Source organism: Sinocyclocheilus rhinocerous, unplaced genomic scaffold (assembly GCF_001515625.1).
Source record: "Sinocyclocheilus rhinocerous isolate Xijiao unplaced genomic scaffold, SAMN03320098_v1.1 scaffold1565, whole genome shotgun sequence".
Lineage (NCBI taxonomy): Eukaryota > Metazoa > Chordata > Actinopteri > Cypriniformes > Cyprinidae > Sinocyclocheilus > Sinocyclocheilus rhinocerous.
Genome location: NW_015655464.1, coordinates 336,835 through 357,937, shown reverse-complemented (window position 1 = coordinate 357,937; position 21,103 = coordinate 336,835). Strand labels below are relative to the sequence as shown.

General features: G+C 37.3%; 2 protein-coding genes and 1 pseudogene across 4 annotated transcripts in view; 1 reads left to right on the top strand and 2 right to left on the bottom strand.

Moving 5' to 3' along the window:
• The window catches only part of LOC107718332 (flotillin-2a-like), a 25,221-nt gene extending 19,272 nt beyond the window's left edge, over positions 1–5,949 (top strand). For all 3 annotated transcript variants that reach the window (XM_016525365.1, XM_016525364.1, XM_016525363.1), the window contains 3 exons: positions 1,779–1,962; positions 3,672–3,821; positions 3,954–5,949. In XM_016525365.1, coding sequence (XP_016380851.1) covers positions 1,779–1,962; positions 3,672–3,821; positions 3,954–3,992 — 373 coding nt within the window. In that variant the 3' untranslated portion in view covers positions 3,993–5,949. The remainder of the gene's footprint in view (positions 1–1,778; positions 1,963–3,671; positions 3,822–3,953) is intronic.
• A 1,239-nt stretch (positions 5,950–7,188) lies between these two features.
• Positions 7,189–12,662, bottom strand: LOC107718350 (T-box transcription factor TBX6L-like; annotated as a pseudogene).
• Positions 12,663–17,546: 4,884 nt separating this feature from the next.
• The window catches only part of LOC107718331 (GTPase Era, mitochondrial-like), a 5,122-nt gene continuing 1,565 nt past the window's right edge, over positions 17,547–21,103 (bottom strand). The window contains exons 5-11 of the mRNA XM_016525362.1: positions 21,050–21,096; positions 20,759–20,820; positions 19,645–19,757; positions 19,086–19,397; positions 18,825–18,974; positions 18,350–18,430; positions 17,547–18,127 (exon numbers count right to left, since the gene is read on the bottom strand). Coding sequence (XP_016380848.1) covers positions 18,005–18,127; positions 18,350–18,430; positions 18,825–18,974; positions 19,086–19,397; positions 19,645–19,757; positions 20,759–20,820; positions 21,050–21,096 — 888 coding nt within the window. The 3' untranslated portion in view covers positions 17,547–18,004. The remainder of the gene's footprint in view (positions 18,128–18,349; positions 18,431–18,824; positions 18,975–19,085; positions 19,398–19,644; positions 19,758–20,758; positions 20,821–21,049; positions 21,097–21,103) is intronic.

The window sequence follows — 21,103 nt, the reverse complement described above, 5'->3', positions numbered from 1 at the left end:
CCTACAAATTGTTAATTAATTCCTACGACTTATTTATTTGTGGCCACTGTCCATGTTTCATTAATTTTGTTCCTTAACCCATGATTTAACTAAAATGAGGGAACAAATTAATACATTGAACGAATTCTTAATTCATGGCCATGAAATCTTTCATTATCCTTCCGCATGTTTACCACCGTAAGAGATGCGAAACCAGTGATAAAAAGTGAATGACAATAAAATAAACCTGCGAAATTAGAGGGTTAGACAGTGAGGATTTAGGAAAAGAAAGAATGCCTAAATATTATTGAATTTGTGGAAATTCGTGACCAAGAACAAAGCCGCATAAATGTAGGCTATATGGGCTCAAACGGCATCCAAAATCATGGTCGCGATGTAAGATTTTCCAGCTAACCAAATATTCCTCTAATAAACAAAGCTTTTATACCACACTTGTCATAATCAGAGCTTATAATTTGTAAATAAATAATTGCTGGATTCAAAACAGCAATTAAAAGGCGCTGTGACGACACTTGACTATACGTTTTCTCGGAGCATTCAATGGTGTCACTAAACGGTGATGCCACAACTAAGAGCATCGTTCACAAGTTTCTGCATGGACCTAACTAGCTAGGGCACAGGTTTTCAAGCCCTGGGACAAAATGGGATTCTTTAAGGAAAATGTGTAGCCTATGTAAGCAATAGGCCTAAATAAAAATAACAATTTGTTTTCATTTTAAAAAAAAAGCGAAATATATCTGACTTAAATAATTAAGCTATCAGATTTAAAACAGAAGTGTGGCGCGGCGCTCCATAAACAAGTTCACGGAAAGGAAAGGATGACAACGCGCATTCTGTTTGTTTGCTTTACTTTGCAAAAGCACAAATCTTGTTTTTATTGTGAGTGTGCAAAAATTAAAAGTAAACACTTTTGCGGATTATATCTTACTTCAAAAATGTATTTTTTTATGTTTCAGCTGTTCAATCGCACCGGCGCCTCGCGCGCACACACCCCACATATTCTAGCAATTCAGACTTACATCGCAGTCTGTTCATTATCAAAATAAAATACAGTAAACCAAACATATAAAAGGTTACACTGGTCAGTTTAAATAGACCGTAGTATACCGGTCCACTCTGCTGTTATGCCAAGGACGTTTTTGCTCATGTGAAGAGGATGATCTTTTCCGTCTATATGCGAATGCGTGTAAAGTACAAGCCTAGTTTTCATTATAAATAATAGTTTAACATTCAAGTACATTGCGAATATGGAAACATTTGTATTTGTGCCGAATGAGACGTGAGTAATAACCTCCAAATACATCCAGCCAAACCCGCGCTCGCTCCGTCTCGTATGCATGCACACATGCACTGTCACGATCTAATGCATTGTAATTGCTGGCTTTTTAAAAACAAATAGGCCTACCGGAACGCAAAAATTTAAAATCTGACATTTTCCGGAACAGGATCCAGCAGGATCAAATTAAGTACTGGTCATAATACTCACATAAAAATGTTTCATGTTAGCAACAGTGTGTTTTGCTGCAGCAGCGCCGATGGAAGCGGTTCACTGACTGCGGCACATCCTGGCATGCTGACTGCATGCTGCTGCAATAGACGCATTTTGCTGCATTGAAGTTAACGATTAATCGATTAATTGATCGTTAATTTAAACGACGATCGATCATGGAAATGATCGAAAATTGACATCCCTAATATGTACAATTGGTATATAGTTTAAGGGAGCCAGATAGCAAAGGCCTCATGAAGCCATTCTGTCTTCTGCTCCGCTCTGTCAGGATAAAGAAGGTGTTGACGGCACAGGCTGAAGCGGAGAAGATCAAGCGTATTGGAGAAGCAGAGGCCGGCTCCATTGAGGCTGTGGGTAAAGCTGAAGCAGAGAAGATGAGGGTCAAAGCTGAGGCCTATCAGCAGTATGGGGAGGCTGCAAAGACTGCCCTCGTCCTTGAGGCTCTGCCAAAGGTATGTGGAAGTCTGGGAACTTCTGAACAAATGTTGAATGAGATTACAGTAATTACAGATGCAGTGTGCTCCAATTTTTTGTTTTGTTTTTCTCTGCAAATCTTTAAGTGGGATCAGACCTCTCCGACACTACCAATAGTTAAAATGCTAACTTCAAGTCGTTTTTTAAAGCTGCAGTCCGTAACTTTTTTTGGTTAAAAATGATCCGAAATTAATGTTTGAGCAAGTACATGACCAGGCAATGTTCAAAACTATCGCCTTCCTTTAGTCCGATTCATAACGGTCAGCTTATAATAATGTTTTCTAATTTGAGTGGTACGGGTAGGTTTTCGCGGGAAATTCGAGCATGGCACTGCGTCATTACGTCACATCTGTAAACATAAAGAAGTTGTCCCGGCTACTAGGCTATCGCATGTGAGGATCCTGCAGGTGGCGGATCGTTTATAGCCTTTTCTCACAGCAGCCGGAATAATTACATTTATCATTTTGATGGCGGATTTTAATCCAGAAAGGATTATGTTTATGAAACACATGTGAATGAAATTAAATTATATTCCAGTTGTAAATGTGCGTCTGATTACAGATAGCCTGGGATTACTCAAGATCTGTATTTTAAAGAAAACCAGTTCAAAGGGAGCATAATTTGCTTTTTCGGTTAAAAGAATTTCTTAATATGAAATTCGAATGGTATGACAATTTGAGATTAGACTGTACAGAAACTGAAATCACACGCTAATACACACTATACTCATAGTCACGCAATGCTGATGTTAACATTAATAATTTGAGAACAAAGTATAAATAATAATAATTTGCACGGTTTGAAGTGATATGAGCTAACCGATCGTTACAATTAGGCACAATCCCAATTCTACCCCTTAGCCCTTCCCCTTTCCCTTACTCAAAGAAATGTTTGCAAAAAATCGCTAAAGTTTGCTAACGTCATATCATTACAGACTACACGATAGTGCCATAACATACTGTATTTTCATGTCTGATCAGGGCGATAACCACCATAGACATTGAGGAGGGCTAGTACCCCCAATAATTAGAAATTGTTAAACCCTTTCCTCAAATATTGCCAATTCGAGAGAGAGAGAGATTAAATTTGCGTGTATGCGCGTCTGTGCGTTTCTCTTTTTAGAGTTTCGCATTAATATAGAACGGTAATTAAAAGCTCTAATTCACACCAGCACACCAGTATAGGTGTGTTTATTGTAGGAGCTAGACGACTATGATGACGTGTGACATATAGTAGTGGTGTCCCAATTCCTAGGGGAAGGGGAAGGGGTATAAAATAGAATTGGGATTGGGCCTTAATCACCATTGGTAGCACGATTTATTGTAATCCTTTTTTTCCTCAGTTGGTCAGAACAAACGTGGCAGACTTGTTACTTGTTTAGATGACAGTATACGGTGAAAATTCTTATTTGGGTCATATATTCCAAGACGTAGGCTAGAATCTGTGATTGCGAAGTACAGTAAATATCCACACCGGTGCAGTGACTGACTGCCACACACACATACTCCTCAAAACATTAGATTCATCCGCGCTGGAGCACAACCCCACGCATGGAATATAATTCCGCACACAGCTGCAATTGCAGGTTTTCAAACAGAGATGGCGACAAAGAGGCAAAACTTACAGACTGCAGTTTTAAAGATGATACTCTGAAGAATAAAGCTGAATGAGTTTTTTTGTGTCACAGATTGCTGCACAGGTGGCAGCACCCTTGAGCCGTACCAATGAGATTGTGATCCTGAGCGGCGACGGTGGCCGTGTCACTGGGGAAGTGAATCGTCTGTTGGCTGAACTACCTGTTTCTGTAAACGCCCTCACTGGGGTGGATCTGTCCAAGGTGAATACATTGCATATAAACTGCTGTTCAAACATTTAGTGACTTTTAAGATTTTTTTTTAAATGGAAGCTGCATTCATTTGATCAAAAATAAACAAATAATCATGTAAATAAATGTGTCGTTTCTCTACAGATCCCTTTGCTTCAGAAGATGATCAGTCCTCAAGCTTGAACACGCTCCTTCCACACTGCTGCCTTTCCGACACTCCCACATTGATTGCCTTGAAAAGAAACACTTGAAAGCTGTTTTCTTTTTACAGAAATGAGGCTTTGATTTTTTTTAGACCCCTGGTGCCTTACCTCTTCAGGACCAGATTCTCTGCACGTGCTCTTGTATTGTCACTTATATCCTTTTTTGTCTGTTTATTTGCTTTTTTTTTGTTCAAACGACATACCACAATTATAGTTTTTTTGTTAATCTCAGAACTGTATCATATATTCACCAGTGGGCAGCTGCAGATCTACAGTATGTGCATGTAGTGATTTAGAAGATAAGGATGTATTCCCATTTTAATGGGTAGCTAAGGTTTTATTCACAGTTACATTTATGCAATGTATGAAGATATATAGAAGCATAGTGTAGAAGAGCCATTAGGTTTGTTACAGCATGTTTAGTGGGCCTTTGAAATCGTTCATCATTGTGAAGACATTGCTGTTCAGGACAAATAGTGACACAGGAATGAGGAGGACTGACTTTTAGTTTATCTAACCAATACATTTAGACATAGGTTCATTTGTAAACATCTTTTTTGCACAGTTCAAACATGAAGCGCTCTAGTAATTTGATATTTTTTTTACAGTGGGATGAAAACAATCAGTTTGTTACCTTTTAAAAGTTTGCTTTTAGGGTTGAAGGTCAAATCACACTTTCACTGTGCAGTCAATCATGAGAAACTACGCCATGCGATTCATAATCGGATCTGTATGTATATTCTTTGAGAATGTTTTGCCTATTTTTGGATAATAAATAGTGGTCCAAATGCAGTTTTACCAAGATGCCAAGCAAAGGCCAAAACATGCTGAATTATCAGGATTTAGAAAAGTATATTTATTTTTCATTGCAGAAAACCTCACGTAATTTACCTCACCCAATGTTTATGCAGATGATAAAGCTGCAAGTAAGATATTATGACTGCAGCCAAACTGACAGTACAGATCCCAGAGCACTCTTTTGTCTACTGTTAAATCCAGAAGTTTGGAGATTGATATACGCTGTGCATTTGAAGTTGAACATCTACCATGTCCATAGTTTCCTTGAAGATACTCTATGCCTTAAGGAGTTTTCCCCATATTGAATAGTTTCAGTTTTTTTTTTTATTCAGTGATGCATTTTGATTATGTCAGGACTTCCTCTTTTTTATGTTTTAACTGCAATATTTAAAATAATGTCACATGTATTCTTTATTCCTAAAGTACTAGTTATCAACATCCGGATAATGTGAGCGCTCTGTCAGGTATATGTGAAATTTAACTCCGCTTTAGCAATTTTTTCCATTGAGAGTGACTATATTTTAGTGTTTTGTTTTCTTCTGATTTTCAGTTTGCCATTATGTCATGATTATGCAAATCAGTTTGCCAAACATCATTAGGTCAAACAGTATATCCACATTTATTTTATAAATGATCCGGTCTTTTGTTATTGATCTTTTGTTCATAATCAGATGCCAAATATAAAGTTAGTTTTTTTTACAGTACACTTTGGCAAAAATATTTGTGAAAAAATGTTTTGTTTGTCAGAAACAAGTTCATTAAAATTGTTCAATTTTCATTCTTCAAAATGAAGTGTGTTTGTTATTATGACATGAATATCTGTTTCAACTGGGAAAAGGAAACTGTGGAACAATGTAGACATTGTTTATAAGATGTTGCACACATTTAAAATCAACTTAAGGCTTCAAAAACTTTTCTATGCTTAATCTAAACTAAGGAGAGCTGTTGTTTCTGAGCGGAGTGTGTTTGTTCCAGATTTGTGATGTTTCCACCACTAACAGTCACATATTGAGAATGTGTTATATAGCAGTGCATATAGTTAATGCCTATAACTTCTAGAATGAATATATAGTATACAAGTTATGTATCCAATAAGAAATCTGTTTCTGATCACAGTCAATAAATTCCTTCTTGATTTATTTGTCTTTTTCCCGTGTGAAATATTTGCTGTTTTACACTAGACCGATACATGCACATTAATGTCAGTGGCGTCTATGGTGTGTGTTTACATTGCTAAGAAAAGTTATATTTGTGATGACTTTTTAAAAAAATGCAAACTTAACCCAGAACTCTGTATTAAGTTTAATGTATTAAAAAAAAAAAAAAAAAAAACACACAGGATCAGAAATTAGGATGGAAACAACAAAAGTGTGATCTAGATTTTCTTCAGACATTCTGGTCTGCAGAATTACTTGAAGTCAATTACAACTCTGAATGAAATTCAGTCTACAGCTCATTTTGCTTCTGTAATGAAAATTTCCTAGTGACAGAGAATAATCAAGGGAAAAACATTAGGGTGGGAAATGGATAATGAAGAGTGGGTGTTCCGTGTGAGATGGAGTGGTTAACCAACAACTTGTGTAGATTAAGCGAAGTTCACAGAAAATGAATTAATTGATTAAAAATCATTTTGTTTAAAAGCAGATTTAGAAAAAGAAATATTCAAGTTGTATAGCACTTTCACAGTACATATCATTTCAAAGCAGCTTTAAAAAGGAAATGTTTGTTTCAGTTTTACAACTAGGAAGTTGCCTTGCCTTAGACCAGTGATTCCCAATCCTGGTCCTGGAGAACCCCCAACACTGCACATTTTAGATGTCTCCCTATTCAAACACACCTGATTCAACTCAGTGAAGACTCCAAGACAGTGATCCTCAAATCTGGCTCGCGAGATCCACTTTCCTGCAGAGTTTAGCTCTACCCTAATCAAGCACACCTGAGTTTGCTAATCAATGTCTTCAGGATCATAAGAAAATCACAGGTAGGTTTGTTTGATTAGGGTTGGAGCTAAACTCTGCAGGAAATTTGCTCCAATCACTGCTCCAAGACCTCAAATGTGAGCGTCAGATAAGAGAGACACCAAAAACGTGCAGAGTTGGGGGTTCTCCAGGACTAGGATTGGGAACCACTGCCCTAGACGTTTGACGTTTAGACAGTACAGTTTAAAGTTCAGGCAGATAGTAACAGACTAAACATAAATATGGACATTAGTGACAGTTAACAACAACCTCATATCCCACTGAAAATAATATTTACATTCTTTGGTTGGGAAGCCCTCGGTGTTTTTATTTTTTTGTAATCTAGTAATGCAGAGCAGTGCAGTCTCTGCTGGAAATGAGCAACAAAATGAGTCGTAATTAGATGATGCCTGAAAAACTTCATTTCCCAGTCTGCTGATCACTGTAGTATTCAGTTAGTGGTCTGGCACTGACATAGTCCATCTGTGATCTGCGTTCAGTCTGGATGTTCAGCATGCTGTTTAATGTGAACTGCTGATCAGTGTATTTCTGAACCGCTGGATAAATCTGCAGATGCAGCTCTCGGTCTGAGCCACGGAGGTACTGCTCAGGTTGGGGGGGATTTTGCAGGACCTTCCCTGATGGCCCTGAGACTAAAGTTCGAAAATGGATCCTGTTAAGGATGTTGGTGAGGGGCCTCGGACATAGTCGGAGACTGGGGTCATCTCCAGGTTCCTCAGAGCACTTCCAGGGAGTTGCATGTGGCTCAGTTTAGGAGGCAGAGGGAGGGGCAGCTCCATGTCGGGACATTGTCGTGAGGGATGGGGAGGGGTCCGAAAATAAGGCTGGAGCTGGATTATGGATCTGCCTGGGGTTTGAGAGGATGGGCTGCTGTGTTGATTGTGCTGCTGAGGGTTTAGAGAGCTGCTGATCTGAGATGGCAGTGTGCTGAGGTGGCCGTCTCCTGTGGAGGACTGGACACAGGAGCTCTGGGACACAGGCAGAGCTGCACACAAACTATGGAGGCTGGAGGGTCTGGCTTCTCTGGGACTTGGAAAAAAAATTGACACCATTATTTTGGAGGACGAAACGGTCAAGTCTGTATGTAGCCGTTGTCTAGAAAGTTATAAACTGAGAATCATTTTAATCTTGAGGCATACAAACTTGTCACTTTTCAGTGCAGATACAAATCTAAAAGTAGGTTTTCTGCCAAAATAAAAATTCTATGGTTTAACATTTGAAAACCAAGAAATGAACAATTTTACTTGTAATTTTACTTGTTCTGTACAAGGAAATTCTCAAATTATTAAATAGGTTTCAGTTATATTTATTATTAAATATGTTTTATTTAACAGTACAATAGTATTATATAGTAATATATAATAATATATTTCATTCATTTATTTTGTAATAGTAATGTTCAGTAGTAATAGTATTTGGGAGGACAATGCTGTGTTTAATTATCTTGATGTAGTTGTCTAAAAAGTAATAAACTGAGAATAAATTTAATCTCCAGGGATCCAAATGTCTCACTTTTCAGCAAAAAAAAAAAAACTGCAATTTTGAATCCAAACTTTTAAGCCAAAATAAAAGCTCTATGGCTTAACATTTGAAAGCAAAGAAATTAAGAATCACTTGTAATTTTATTCTTGTTCTGTAAAATGAAATAATTTTTATTGTACAGTACAACAGTATTATTACTATAGTAATATTTTGAAACCTCTTCATAGGGTCTAAAGTGAGTTTTTCCCCCCTATCCTGCCATGCTAAAATTGACAGTAAATCCCAATTTTAAAGCTTAGATGATATGAATTTATTTTCTAGATGGTTATCTCTGTCACCTTTTTCACCCCTTGGTAAGTTTGCATCCCTGAATCTTTAAGATTAAATATAATACATAAGTCTAGAGCAAGAATGAGTATTTTTCCGCAGAACTGCAGCATAATATCATGGTTTGATTATAGTGTGATATTCACTGCATCACAAAAATTCCCAGGCAGAACCAGAGCCAGACTCACCTGTTCAGGTGTATTATATTGAGGCTGAGAATGGTGTGTGTCTGATGGGGTGAAGATCCTCCAGCAGTGCTAGCGTTTATGAAGGCTGATATGAAAGGGTTGGGAATGACAGAGGAAGCCTCTTCTGAAAAATTCAGCGTTCTTCTGCAGTCAACGGAGCTGGACACGATCACATCCACATCCTCATCATTCTGCGACTTTCCCACTTTTTGTGGACAAAAGAAAAAATACATAAATTGTCCAAAGGGGGGGGAAAAGCTAATAAATCTCAAGGTGACCCTCATGATTGAGGTAAAAAAAAAAATCCCCTCTGCTGGGCACCAGGTCATAGAAACAGAAACAAGAAGAAACACTGATGCATATAAATGTAAAGCTACATTAATATAACGAATTTTATTATTATTATTCTCTCAGGAAATCATACCATGCTCATTTACAAATGTAATAAAAATATAGGTATCGGCATCGGTATCGGCAAGTACCAAAAATAAAAGTATCGGTATCGGGCGAGTACTGGAAAAAGTGGTATCGGTGCATCCCTATCATTTGGCATCAAATCCGGTTTGGCCTGTCCATCTGAATCCTTGGTCTCTTGGCTCTCTTTGTCTCTAAACCTAAAGAGGAGAAATTATAAAAAGTTATATTAACTGAAAATAACAGAATTGATTATTAGGGTTGGAGTTTCAACAGTCAGGACAGGAAACACTATGTAAGCTCTATTAAATACTTTTTGATTTGCCATTAGGAATTATGAAAATCTGGCTCCTTTACCTACTGTACATGGTTGAAAAGAATTATAATTATTCACACAAAAATATCAGCCCTGAAGTCATATTCTGTAAAGGAGACATTTGTGAGTGAATTTTCCTGAAAAGAAACATGAAAACCGATCTCAATCCCTTCTTTTTGTGTCTCTTTAAGTGTCTCTCACCTTTTTCTGTTCAGCCCATTGTCACGAAAGCCTTTGGCAAAGGGGTTGTTGTCAATCTTGAGTTTTGTGATCTGTGTTGAGGATGAGAAACAAAGAGTCCCATCAGCAAAAACCACAGACATGCCAGTCAACACGAATAAATGATACAAAAATGGACTAATAAAACATTATAAAAATCTGACACATTGAAGTCTTCAGATGTCAACTTAAATGTTTTGCTGATATTTTGTGACAAATAATGGGTTTTGCTTATTTTCCACACTATACTGGGCACTAGATTCTGCTACCATGGACATTTTAATTGGCCTTTTATCCTCATGAATTCGACCCACTAGATGGCACTGGAACGCTAATGAAAAATATCTTTGAAGGTCAGATCTGAAAGTAATTCACATACAGTTTTAAGGGTCTCCAGTATTGATCTGGTGTGAAATGCCTGTTCTCACCTCCTGGTTCTGGTAGGCTGTGACAGCTATAAAAGCAGCTTCAGGGAAGGTGAAGCGCAGGTAACTGCCAGGGTTCTGAGGGTAACAGGGGTCTGGAGATTGGACTATGTGTAGACGGGGCTGGTATTTGTGCATGGAGTGGAGAACCACCTATAGAACATGGAGAGAAATAGAAGTATAAACGGTAAAAAAAAAAATTACATTAAAAAATTTTTAAAAAACGCAATCCCAAAAATAGAAAACACCTTTAGAAATCTTTCAACCGTTACACTTTGCCCATTTCTAAAATCTCACCATGCCATTAGAGTTGAAGGTGTTGTTGGTCAGTTTGAGCTTGTGAAAGGAGATTGGATACTGCATCCATTTCTCTCCAGGTGCAAGAGAGTCTGGATGGATGAAGAACCGATTGGGCAAGTGTGGATCAGTTGAACCATTCATTTCCCAAAGATCCTTATTCCACTGTAACAATATAAGAGCATGAATAGTCATGAAGACTACAATTAGAGTCTGGATGGATGAAGAACCGATTGGGCAAGTGTGGATCAGTTGAACCATTCATTTCCCAAAGATCCTTATTCCACTGTAACAATATAAGAGCATGAATAGTCATGAAGACTACAATTAGAGTCTGGATGGATGAAGAACCGATTGGGCAAGTGTGGATCAGTTGAACCATTCATTTCCCAAAGATCCTTATTCCACTGTAACAATATAAGAGCATGAATAGTCATGAAGACTACAATTAACTACAAAAATCATTAACCTATCACTACTCATTCAAGAATCGATTTATTTTTAGGTCTTTGGTATTGTTGTTCACACATCTATCAGGTTTGCAGCATTATAACATCCCTATCTGGAACTGATATTAAGACATTAAGGAATAAAACAGATGAATGTATAATAGAAAGAAATAGTTTAAAAATAGAGTTGTAATACAGTTATGTACAAAGTCTCTTATGTTCATCAAGCCTGCATTTATTTGACCAAAAAATACAGTGGAAACAGTAATATTGTAAAAGAACAATCGTTTTATTTTAAAAAATGTAACTTATTCCTGTGATGGCATGGTCATTTCTCCAGTCTTCAGTGTCATGTGATCCTTCAGAAATCATTCTAATAAGCCAATTTGGTGCTCAGGAAACATTTCTTATTACAATCATCAATGCTGGAAAGATGTTTGGTAAAATTCATGATACATTTTCAGGATTCATGGATATTTGTAGCCTTAATGTCTTTACGGTAATTTTTGATCAATTTAATGCTGAATAAAAGTATTATTATTATTATTATTATTATTATTATTACTATTTATCCTTTTTTTAATCTACTGACCCAAAACCTTTGAATGAGAGTGTACGTGTGTGTTTGTGAGGGAGGTTGGAGGGGGTTGAGGGGAGGTACCTTGTACTTGTGGTTATCAAACGGCACCATGTCCATTATCACCACATACTTGACTTTTGGATTCAGTCCTGTCACTGTTACATTGCAGCTGGGAAACATCCGCCTGAAATAAAAGCACACCGGATACACATCATAACAATTAGTCATCACATATTAGATAGAAGATGTCCTCAATAATGTACATTCTGATTTGTAATTCTTTCAAGATTATGAACTTTTCAGCTAAACCTTTGCGGGTGTTTTGAGTTGATTAGCTGATTGGCATGTCACCATATTCTAATTTGTTGTCCTGATGTGAATTGGTGGGTTTTTGTTAAATGTGAGCCAAAATCATCACAATTAAAAGAACCAAAGACTTAAACTACTTCAGTCTGTGTGCATTGAATTTATTTAATACACGAGTTTCACAATTTGAGTTGAATTACTGAAATAAATGAACTTTTCCAAGACATTCTAATTTATTGAGATGCACCTGTAGTTCACTAATGTACTTAACAACACTGCCTTTTCTCTTTGATACAGTAATAAATATATTTATTGCACTATAATAGGGGTAAATCCCAACACAATTCAATTACACATTTGTTATATCACTACGTATATACTAATTATAGACATTAAAAATACTTAAAAGGACTTAATTTAGTCATGTTAAACACTTGTAGGTGCATACCTGCCAGATTTAGTAATCAGCATCTCTGTGCCAATGCTGCTGAATTTGTCCCAAAGCTCTCGATCTTGCAGTGATACATGAACTGGCAGTGAGGTCAGTTCAGCTTCAGGACTGTTCATCCTGCCATTGAGGCCATGCTGAGTCCAGCAAGTGAGCTCCTTACAGTCTAATCGATAATATAATAATTTCAGATTTTCATTCATTTCATATGCACAACATTAGCTTTCCAGAATGGCATTTGTTTGCTATTAGAGAAAACTCCATTTAGTCAGTTGTCTTGACAACTCACAATAATCAATAAACTAAAAAACAACAATAAATAAACCTGAAATTGAATTTAAAACTCAAAAAACATGAGAGATGTAAAGATCTAAAGTCCTACCTTGTGGATAATATCCATAGTTATTAGCCAAATTATTCATTTTGTAAGGTAAATCCAGCACAGGCCATTCCTCTGGGAGATACATGACCATGAGACTGGAGCAACAAACTAAAGTGACGGAGGTTTGTAGCTTCCAAAGCCAATGACCTGCTAGGACTATCCTTGGGTTGCTACCTTTCCATAACTTCAAAGAGGACAGAGGTGCGTATGTGCACTTCTGTCAAAACATCAGTCTCGTCTTTGATCTGTCTCTTTGTCTCTCCCAGTTCCCAGTTTGCACTCCAGCTTGCCCACAAAGGTGTGTAGAAACAACAATCTTTGGATCTGGGGGAAAGGGGGGTGCATCTTATGCTAGAGGCCAAGGGTTCCCTAACACTTCCTCCAAACCCATACAGACGCACACGCAAATAGGTGTTAATCACCCCAGCAGTTTGTCCTCTCATTACTGCAGGAAGTCTTTGCCACTATTTATTGGCTCTTGGTCAAACTGTCAAAGTTCAGCAGATAATTTCTAATCGTGAATATTAAAATTGTGCATTAAATCTGGTTTCAGGTTATTTGCTAAGGGCTTTCTCTGAGTGAGGCCTGTACAAAATAACCTTTGATAGCAGTATGGTTTTGAATATGTTTAGGCAGTTAAACACGTCTAACCATCTTAGTAAACACCTCTAAGTTTTTCAAGCAGTAAAGGCCTTCAAACAGTAGTTAGTGAAATTTTGTGGGCAAAAAAGCTCCATTGTGTATAGTGTAGTTTAGTGATGTCTGACACATAAGTCAAACCAAGTTGCTTTCTGTTGACCAATGCAGCAAATTTGCATGATCAACCTGAACCCCTGCATAGGGAAATCGTTTGCCTTCACGTGAAATCCCGATCAAATTAAGTTCATGTTTCATTGTCCCTACTGTAATATTTTTCATACACATTTAAATACAAGAAAATGTAACTAAATGTACACATATTTGTGTCTTTAAATCAATATAAATGAAAAATGTATACAAATTACAAATAATTTTGTTTATATTTTAATTTTTATTAATATTACATACAATTTTATAAACACATTAAAATAGTATACCTGCATTTTATATACCTGACTTAAAATGTAACAGTATTATGTAAGAGGGGTCTCTGGTTAGTCTCTCTTAAGGAGCACTCTCAGAAATAAAGGTACAAAAGCCGTCACCTTTTCAAAAGTGAGCCCTTGGCCTGAAAAAGCCTGAAAGGTCCTGATCTAGTATCTGCCCTGAACTGTCTTCATCGTTTAGTGTTTTTAAGTTAATTTACACTAAACTACTTGAAGAGTAAGTCACAACTGAGCAACTTGTTAAGTGCTTTGCTAAAGGAGAAGATGCTGATATAGCAGGATTGTTCTCGAAGAATTGACTCTGCACACTTTATGCCAGCACTCAAGAACCATTCAGTTTAAATGATCCCAAATCAGTTAGATCAGGTGAATACTTGCGTTTCATAAGAGCTCTAAAGGGCAGTTTCCAGTTCCCTTCATGTCTAGCTGGCCACAGCGATCTCTTTTCTGTGAAATCATCACAAATTTAACCGAAATGTCCATGGGTGGCAGATAAGGTGTCAGGGGCTTGCAACATGCTGGTGCAACTCAGATAGGCCACAATCTTGTTCTTATCTGTTAACATGGCCTAAGCAGTCACAAACACCTCCCAACCCCACCCTAACCGGGAGTCTGTCTCCACAGTAACCACGGGGGGCCACTCCCATGTTAGCCAATAGACCTTTAACATCCAGATGCTGAGGACAACTACAGATGTAGAATCAGGTTAATTTGTCACAGCTCACACAGAGAACAGACACCCAGAGGTGATTTCAATTGTAGACAACTGGCCACCATAATCCGTGAATTTGGCATCTGTGTGTGCTTCCACTATTGTAATGTCATGAAACCCATCTTAGTGATTTAAATCCTGAGTAGAAATTGAATAAAACATTGTCCTTTATTAACATGTTTTTGTAAATGCCTCATACAGTCAAGATGCACTTGTCTCGTGTCGTATTATTAACTATTTTGCAGTAATCTAAAGATTTAAGGTTTTCTAATGTGTATTTTGGAATTTGGCACTTTTGAATTCATTCAGAAAAAAGGTACACAAGCTGTCACAAGGGTGGTACCTTTTCAACCAGTAAACATTCGTACCTAAAGTGTCTATACTGATACTTTAATTGCACATATTAGTACTTAAAAGATACAAAAGTGTACCTTTTGAAAAGGTAATAGCCCAGTGACAGCTTTTATTCCTTTTTTATGAGAGTGTAGATAAAGGCTAAAGAAACTAATATGATATGCATAAAACAAGTTTTTGGATCTATTCACCAACTTTTTTTATTGCAATTTCAAGTTTATTGCAAGGGTGGGAGAGTTTGGGTGTGGGCTCACATACTCGCGTGAGAGCGAGTCCTGATGTAAGTAACTGTTCAGGGTCTGATATAGGGAATGATTCTGATTGGTCAGCAGACTGAAAGGCAGAGACATGATAAGGATAGAACAGCCTTTGTGTCATCATATGCAAATGAGCAACAAGCATTAAAACTCACGACCAAGGGAGCAGCGTTTACGAGCGCTTAATGGCATGGAGACAACAGACTTGTGAAAACAAAAAAGACGGGTAAAGGTGACAGATGACACTTCCCGCAGGAGTACTGAGGACACAGATCTAAAGGTGAGTGTGTCGCCCGGTGACTATGAACTACAGGATGGCAGCTGCTCTTCCTTTTAGATGAATAGTCCCATGCGAGGGATCTTCCACAGGTGTGATCGTCTGAAGATTTGGGAAGAATTTTTGCAGGAAAATCTTTTGGAAACACAAATAATGATGCAATAATGATGCAACAGATCTGGAAAACTAGACCGTTTCTGGAAATTGCTTTGGTATATGGAATAATTCTAAACCATTGACAAATATGATTTTAGCAGCCTAAAAATTGGCTGACAATTTACTGAAAGGAATGTTAAACCTTAAGATAAACCAAACAGCTGATCATAGAAAATGTTAAAAACAGTAGATGTGAATGTTCAGTGGACATCCAAAGGGAAAGTGTTTCATCAATCTTGCCCTCTAGACAGGATATCATCGTATACTGTAAGTTCATTATTGAGACACTACAGTATAGATGATGTACTATCCAGGGGGTCAATACACCTCCGACTGTTTCCTGTGGACCCAAAAACTTTGTGACAGAGAGGGGCGGTGAAACCGTTACCATTACTGAGTTTAGTAATGGTAAGGGTTCTGTTGCCTTCTCTCAAAAATCATCTGGATATGAGAGGACCAAGCATGAGTCAAGTGAACTTCAGAGCAACGGATGAAGCAGTCAAAATCAGATGAGTGAACGGATGAACAAAAATATTGTTAAGCAGATTAAATCAACTAACAACGAAATTCTGATCATTTTTAATTCTATACAACTTTATAGCCTATAAAGTGTTATATGAGACTGTCATTGTGTGTAATTTTAATAAATATCACTGAATTTGAAATTAAACATTTTGCTTGTTTTGTTTCATTATACAATTATTTTTACAAAACCCTTCATTTTACACAGAGAGGCAGCATATGCGGTTGGTAAAATGCTTACTTGTGCTTCTAGGAGCCAAAGAAATGATGGATGAGAATCTCTGCTTTAACTTTAATGAACTTACAGTTAACTGATGCAGCCAATGAAATCAAATTAAAGGCCAGTATAAGGATATAATGAATGAGGAGCATTCCATTGCTTTAGGTCAGCTAGATGTAAGCATATAATTCTTCATGAAGTTCTAGTGCAAAAAGGGAAATAAGTGCACCATTATCACCATTTTGAAACTCACTTCAGCAGCACTTTTCATTAGAAAGGTTATCTAACCCTCTAGGGCCTAGGCAGTGGAACTTTAAATGGCTTTTTCCACATGTTTTGAAGGAGGTGGAAGAAGAAAAAATAATTTGAATTATTTACATGTTTTTTTTTTTAAGAAAACAAACATACAAGTTTTTTAAGAAATTAAAAAAGTAACAGTAAAGTAGTTAAAAAATTAATTTCAAATAAAAGTAAATCCCGTTCTTTTGGGTTTTCTATTCATCAAAGAATCCTGAGGGGGAAAAAAAGTGTAGCTGTTTCCACAAAAATATTAGGCAGCACAACAGTGTTCAACATTTATCGTAATAAGAAATGTTTCTTGAGACCAAATCAGCATATTAGAATGATTTCTGTAGGATCATGCGACACTGAAGACTGAAGTAATGGCTGCTGAAAACTCAGCTTTGTCATCACAGGAATAAATTACATTTTGGAAAAAAAAAATATATATATTTTACATTAAAACATTAAAAATTAATATTTCACAATAATACTGTTTTACTGTATTTTTATCAAATTAATGCAGCCTTGATGGGTATAAATTACTTCTTTCAAAAACATTAAAATCGTATTGACCCTAAAGTTTTTATTATTTTGTTACAATAAAACAAACAACTGGGATTTACACAATCAAATATTTTAAGTGAATAAGTGCACTCCATATGTGCAGTTTTGCATATTTGTGAGTATATTTGTTTCTAGTTCTCGTAAAAGCACTGACTTCTGCTGTCTGTAGATAAAGTGTCCATAACTTTTCCACCACAGACAATCCAGCACCATGAGAAACTTATCTGACTTTTCTTCATTACTCAAATGATTTACCACTGACTAAAACTGATGCAATAATTTACTCAACTGTTGAAAATTAATATTTAATAACTGTAATATTACAGACATAGCTACAAATAGTTTTTAAACTGCAGTAAGCATTGTGTACAGCCACAGTTTAGCAGGCCCTGCTCCACCCTGACAGCCAGCCACCACCCAAACTGAGTCCTATATGGCCCACCTTACATGTTAGAGCTGGAGCCGGGCCTGCAGTTGAGTGATTTCAGGTCAGTGTAATGTTATTACGTAAGACATTCAGTTAAACAGCAAGACTGCACCACAGATAACAGCCTGACCACACTGAAGACAATGAATAATAATAATAAAAAAACAAGGTAAACACAAGTATATCTATGTATGAATGCAGAACTATATGATTTTTGGCATTTATTATCATATAGACATTTTTATAAATCAAAAGCAGCAAGATGTGTAAATGGCACAGGCAGTTGTGATACGATCAATCATAATCTTGTTGAAATGATACAGAAAACCCATGTAATGTGCCTCTGATATACTTTACATTTAATTTTACAGGAATGAAGGAGGTCTGTTGAGATCTGACAGTATAACCCAAAATACAGCCAATTTTGAGTTCATGTCCATTTTTTCACTCTTAAGTATATCTTTTCAGGTTTCTGTATCCCTCTGCATGGGTCAGGCTCTGACCTTAATCATCCAAACAGTCTAGCTTACTTCCTCAACTTTGCAGAGATTTTTAAACGCACTTCACGCAAGAAAATCTTCATTAGGTCATTTTCAGCTTCCTGGGTTATTCTGGTTATCATATGACCTCCAGAACCAATAACCATTTTCTGCAAGAAAGAACAAAGGTTTGATTTATAGTTAAGTATAATAATGTCACTGTTTTTTAGGTCGTGAAAAAGCACTCTTTTGTTTTAAAAACAATTCCACAAAATGTCTACCATAAAACTAAAGTTGCCTGATGGTGAAAACAGCAGCACGGGAGATTAGCCTCCTCAAATAAATGTGACAAACAAACTTTCAGAAAACAGAGATGCAATCAGAGAGCTCACCATATGAGAGTCTTTCTTTACATATAGTTTGATGGATATGTCGAGTACCCCATCCTCAGACTCCTTCCAGATTTCGATTTGCTGCAAAAAGACCAAAGTAATAAGGAAAAAACAAGTAACATTTCGGAAAAAGCATTAAACATATTTTGAGTAATGACATATTTTGAGTTCCCAATTCACAGCTAACGGAATGAGAATCATACCGGAGTAAAATGGATGCAGTTTCGATGATGAAAAACAGATCATAACAAGCTGGGAAACTGCTGTTTAATATTTTTGTGGAAACCATCTATTTTCAGGATTCTAAGATGGATAAATGGTTCATTTGTAACATTGTGAAAGTCTTTACTGTCACTTTTGATCAGTTTAATGCATCCTTGCTGAATAAAGTAATTATTTCTTTAAAATAAATTCTACTGACCCCAAATGGTAGTGTATTTCAACACCTTTTAGGTGCCCACAAATCATAGCCCACCTGTGTCATACTGTATGGCACCTCCTTAGGGAGATACTGTAGAAGTTTCTCTCTGATAGTGCTGATGCACACCTCCTCCGGACCCTGATCAGTCAGTACTTCACTGTGGTACTGCCACTGGCCAGGCTTTGCACCTTCAAACAGGTACCTCTGTTGCACGTGTTCAAACAGAGACAAATTAAGGATGAATAGCACAGTGTTGGAGACAAGTTTTTTTAATGTAAATTTCTTTTTCTTAGAATCTCAAATGCAGCCTCTAACCTTTAATGTTTCCACATCTTCTCTGTCAACAGAACTTAACATAAATATGTCCTTAAAAAGTGGCCACCCCCTGCGGCTCTTCAGGGCCTTCAGCTCCTCTGGGCTCAGCCTGTCTTTGTCCTGACCCTCCTGAGACGCCCCGTCCTTCATGCTCTCAGAATGTGGTTCTTCAGTGTGTCTGCTGTGGGGTTTGGCTGCTAATTTCTGATGTGGTTTCTCTGCTCCACGGATTCTGATCTTACCATTCACCACCCCTTCTGTCAGCTGAGCTGTGATGTCTAGCAGAAGCGTTTTGTTCTTCAGTAGGTCTACCTGTGTGTTAAGAGCCAACTCTTTGCTCTATGATCTCTTTTATAGCTCCTCTAAGTGTACCAGCTGTAAATAATTCACTGGGTTTCATAGTGACATTCATTTCTGTGATAACAGTAGCAGCAAAACAGCCCCCACTCTTTGTCAGATGAGAGATGGGATATGCAGAGAAAAGAGATGGTAATTTCCTCCACAAACTAATCCTATGGTCGGCCTGGGACAGATCAATACACAATGACACAGCTAATACCTTATTGAGGACAAGGATAACAGGGACATCTGGCTTCAGGGCCAAACACTTCAGCACTTCATAGTCCAGCTTATTGCGGGTCCATTTATCAGAAACGTCGACTAGCACCACCACTGCAAATATATAGTAGAAATGGAGAAAACGGAAGATTCAGCACATGAGTCATAATACAGTGGTTCTCAGCCTTTTTGACTCCAAGCATCCCCTTTGTTCAAAACTATATTCAAAGGCTCTCCTATCTAAGCTGATATATACATCTGGCACATCTGTTGTAATACAAATATTTAATACTTCAAGACTTAATGAGACCCCCCTGAAAGTCTACTGAGGCCATTGCCCCCCGGTTAAAGGGTTAGTTCACCCAAAAATGAAAGTTAGCCTATGAATTACTCACCCTCAAGCCATCCTAGGTGTATATGACTTTCTTCTTTCAGATGAATCCAGTCGGAGTTATATTAAAAAATGTCTTTGATCTTCCAAGCTGTTTAATGGCAGTCAGCGGGTGTTGCATGCATCAGTCCAAAAGAAGTGAAATAAAGCGCATCCATCCATAATAAAAAGTGCCTCACATGGCTGCGGGGGGTGAACAAAGACCTCCTGTAGCGAATCGATGCGTTTTTGTAAGAAAAATAACCATATTTAAAACGTAATAATCAATTTAATCTAGCTTGCGCTCACTGTTGTACACAGAAGCAGCTTCAGGCGGATGACGTATGAGGTCAGCTTTGCGCATGCGCCGCTCAGAAGTGACGAATGCGGAAGCGCAGGGGAGAGATCAAAACAAAACAACGGTCACTAATTAGAAGTACAAAACGAGGATTTGTAAAGAAGAATGTCGGAGGATTTCGAAGACAATGATCAAAGACAATTTTTAATATAACTCCGATTGGATTCATCTGAAAGAAGGAAGTCATATACGCCTAGGATGGCTTGAGGGTGAGTAAACAATGGGCTAATTTTAATTTTTTTGGTTAACTATCCCTTTAAGAACCCTGTCATAATACCATGGCACAATTATCACACAAACAAATGGATGCTGGCTGTGTGTCCTCTTTTTTGAACAGATTAAGAAATAAACAAGAGAAGAACAACTAAAACTATTTTTTTTTTTTACCTAGATCAGCTTCCTTTATTGACTCAAAAGGATCCACCAGCAGTGATTCCTCCAGGTGATGTCTGTTGAACAAATATAACAAAACAATCAAGTTTAATTTATCTGTATTTTTACCACACTCATGGCATTAGTTAAACCAATGTTGCTGTTTCAGGTTGGTTGAGAATGAGATGTTCAAACAATCAGAGCAATGTTGCCACAGAGCCACAGTATTTACACTTTTCAGGGAAATCAACCTACAAATTGTTTACTTACAGTTGAATGTAAGAAACCGCTGTATTACATAGTCACCTTTTAGCCTTTATTGGTGTGGTGAGACCAGGGGTATCCAACAGTATCTGATAA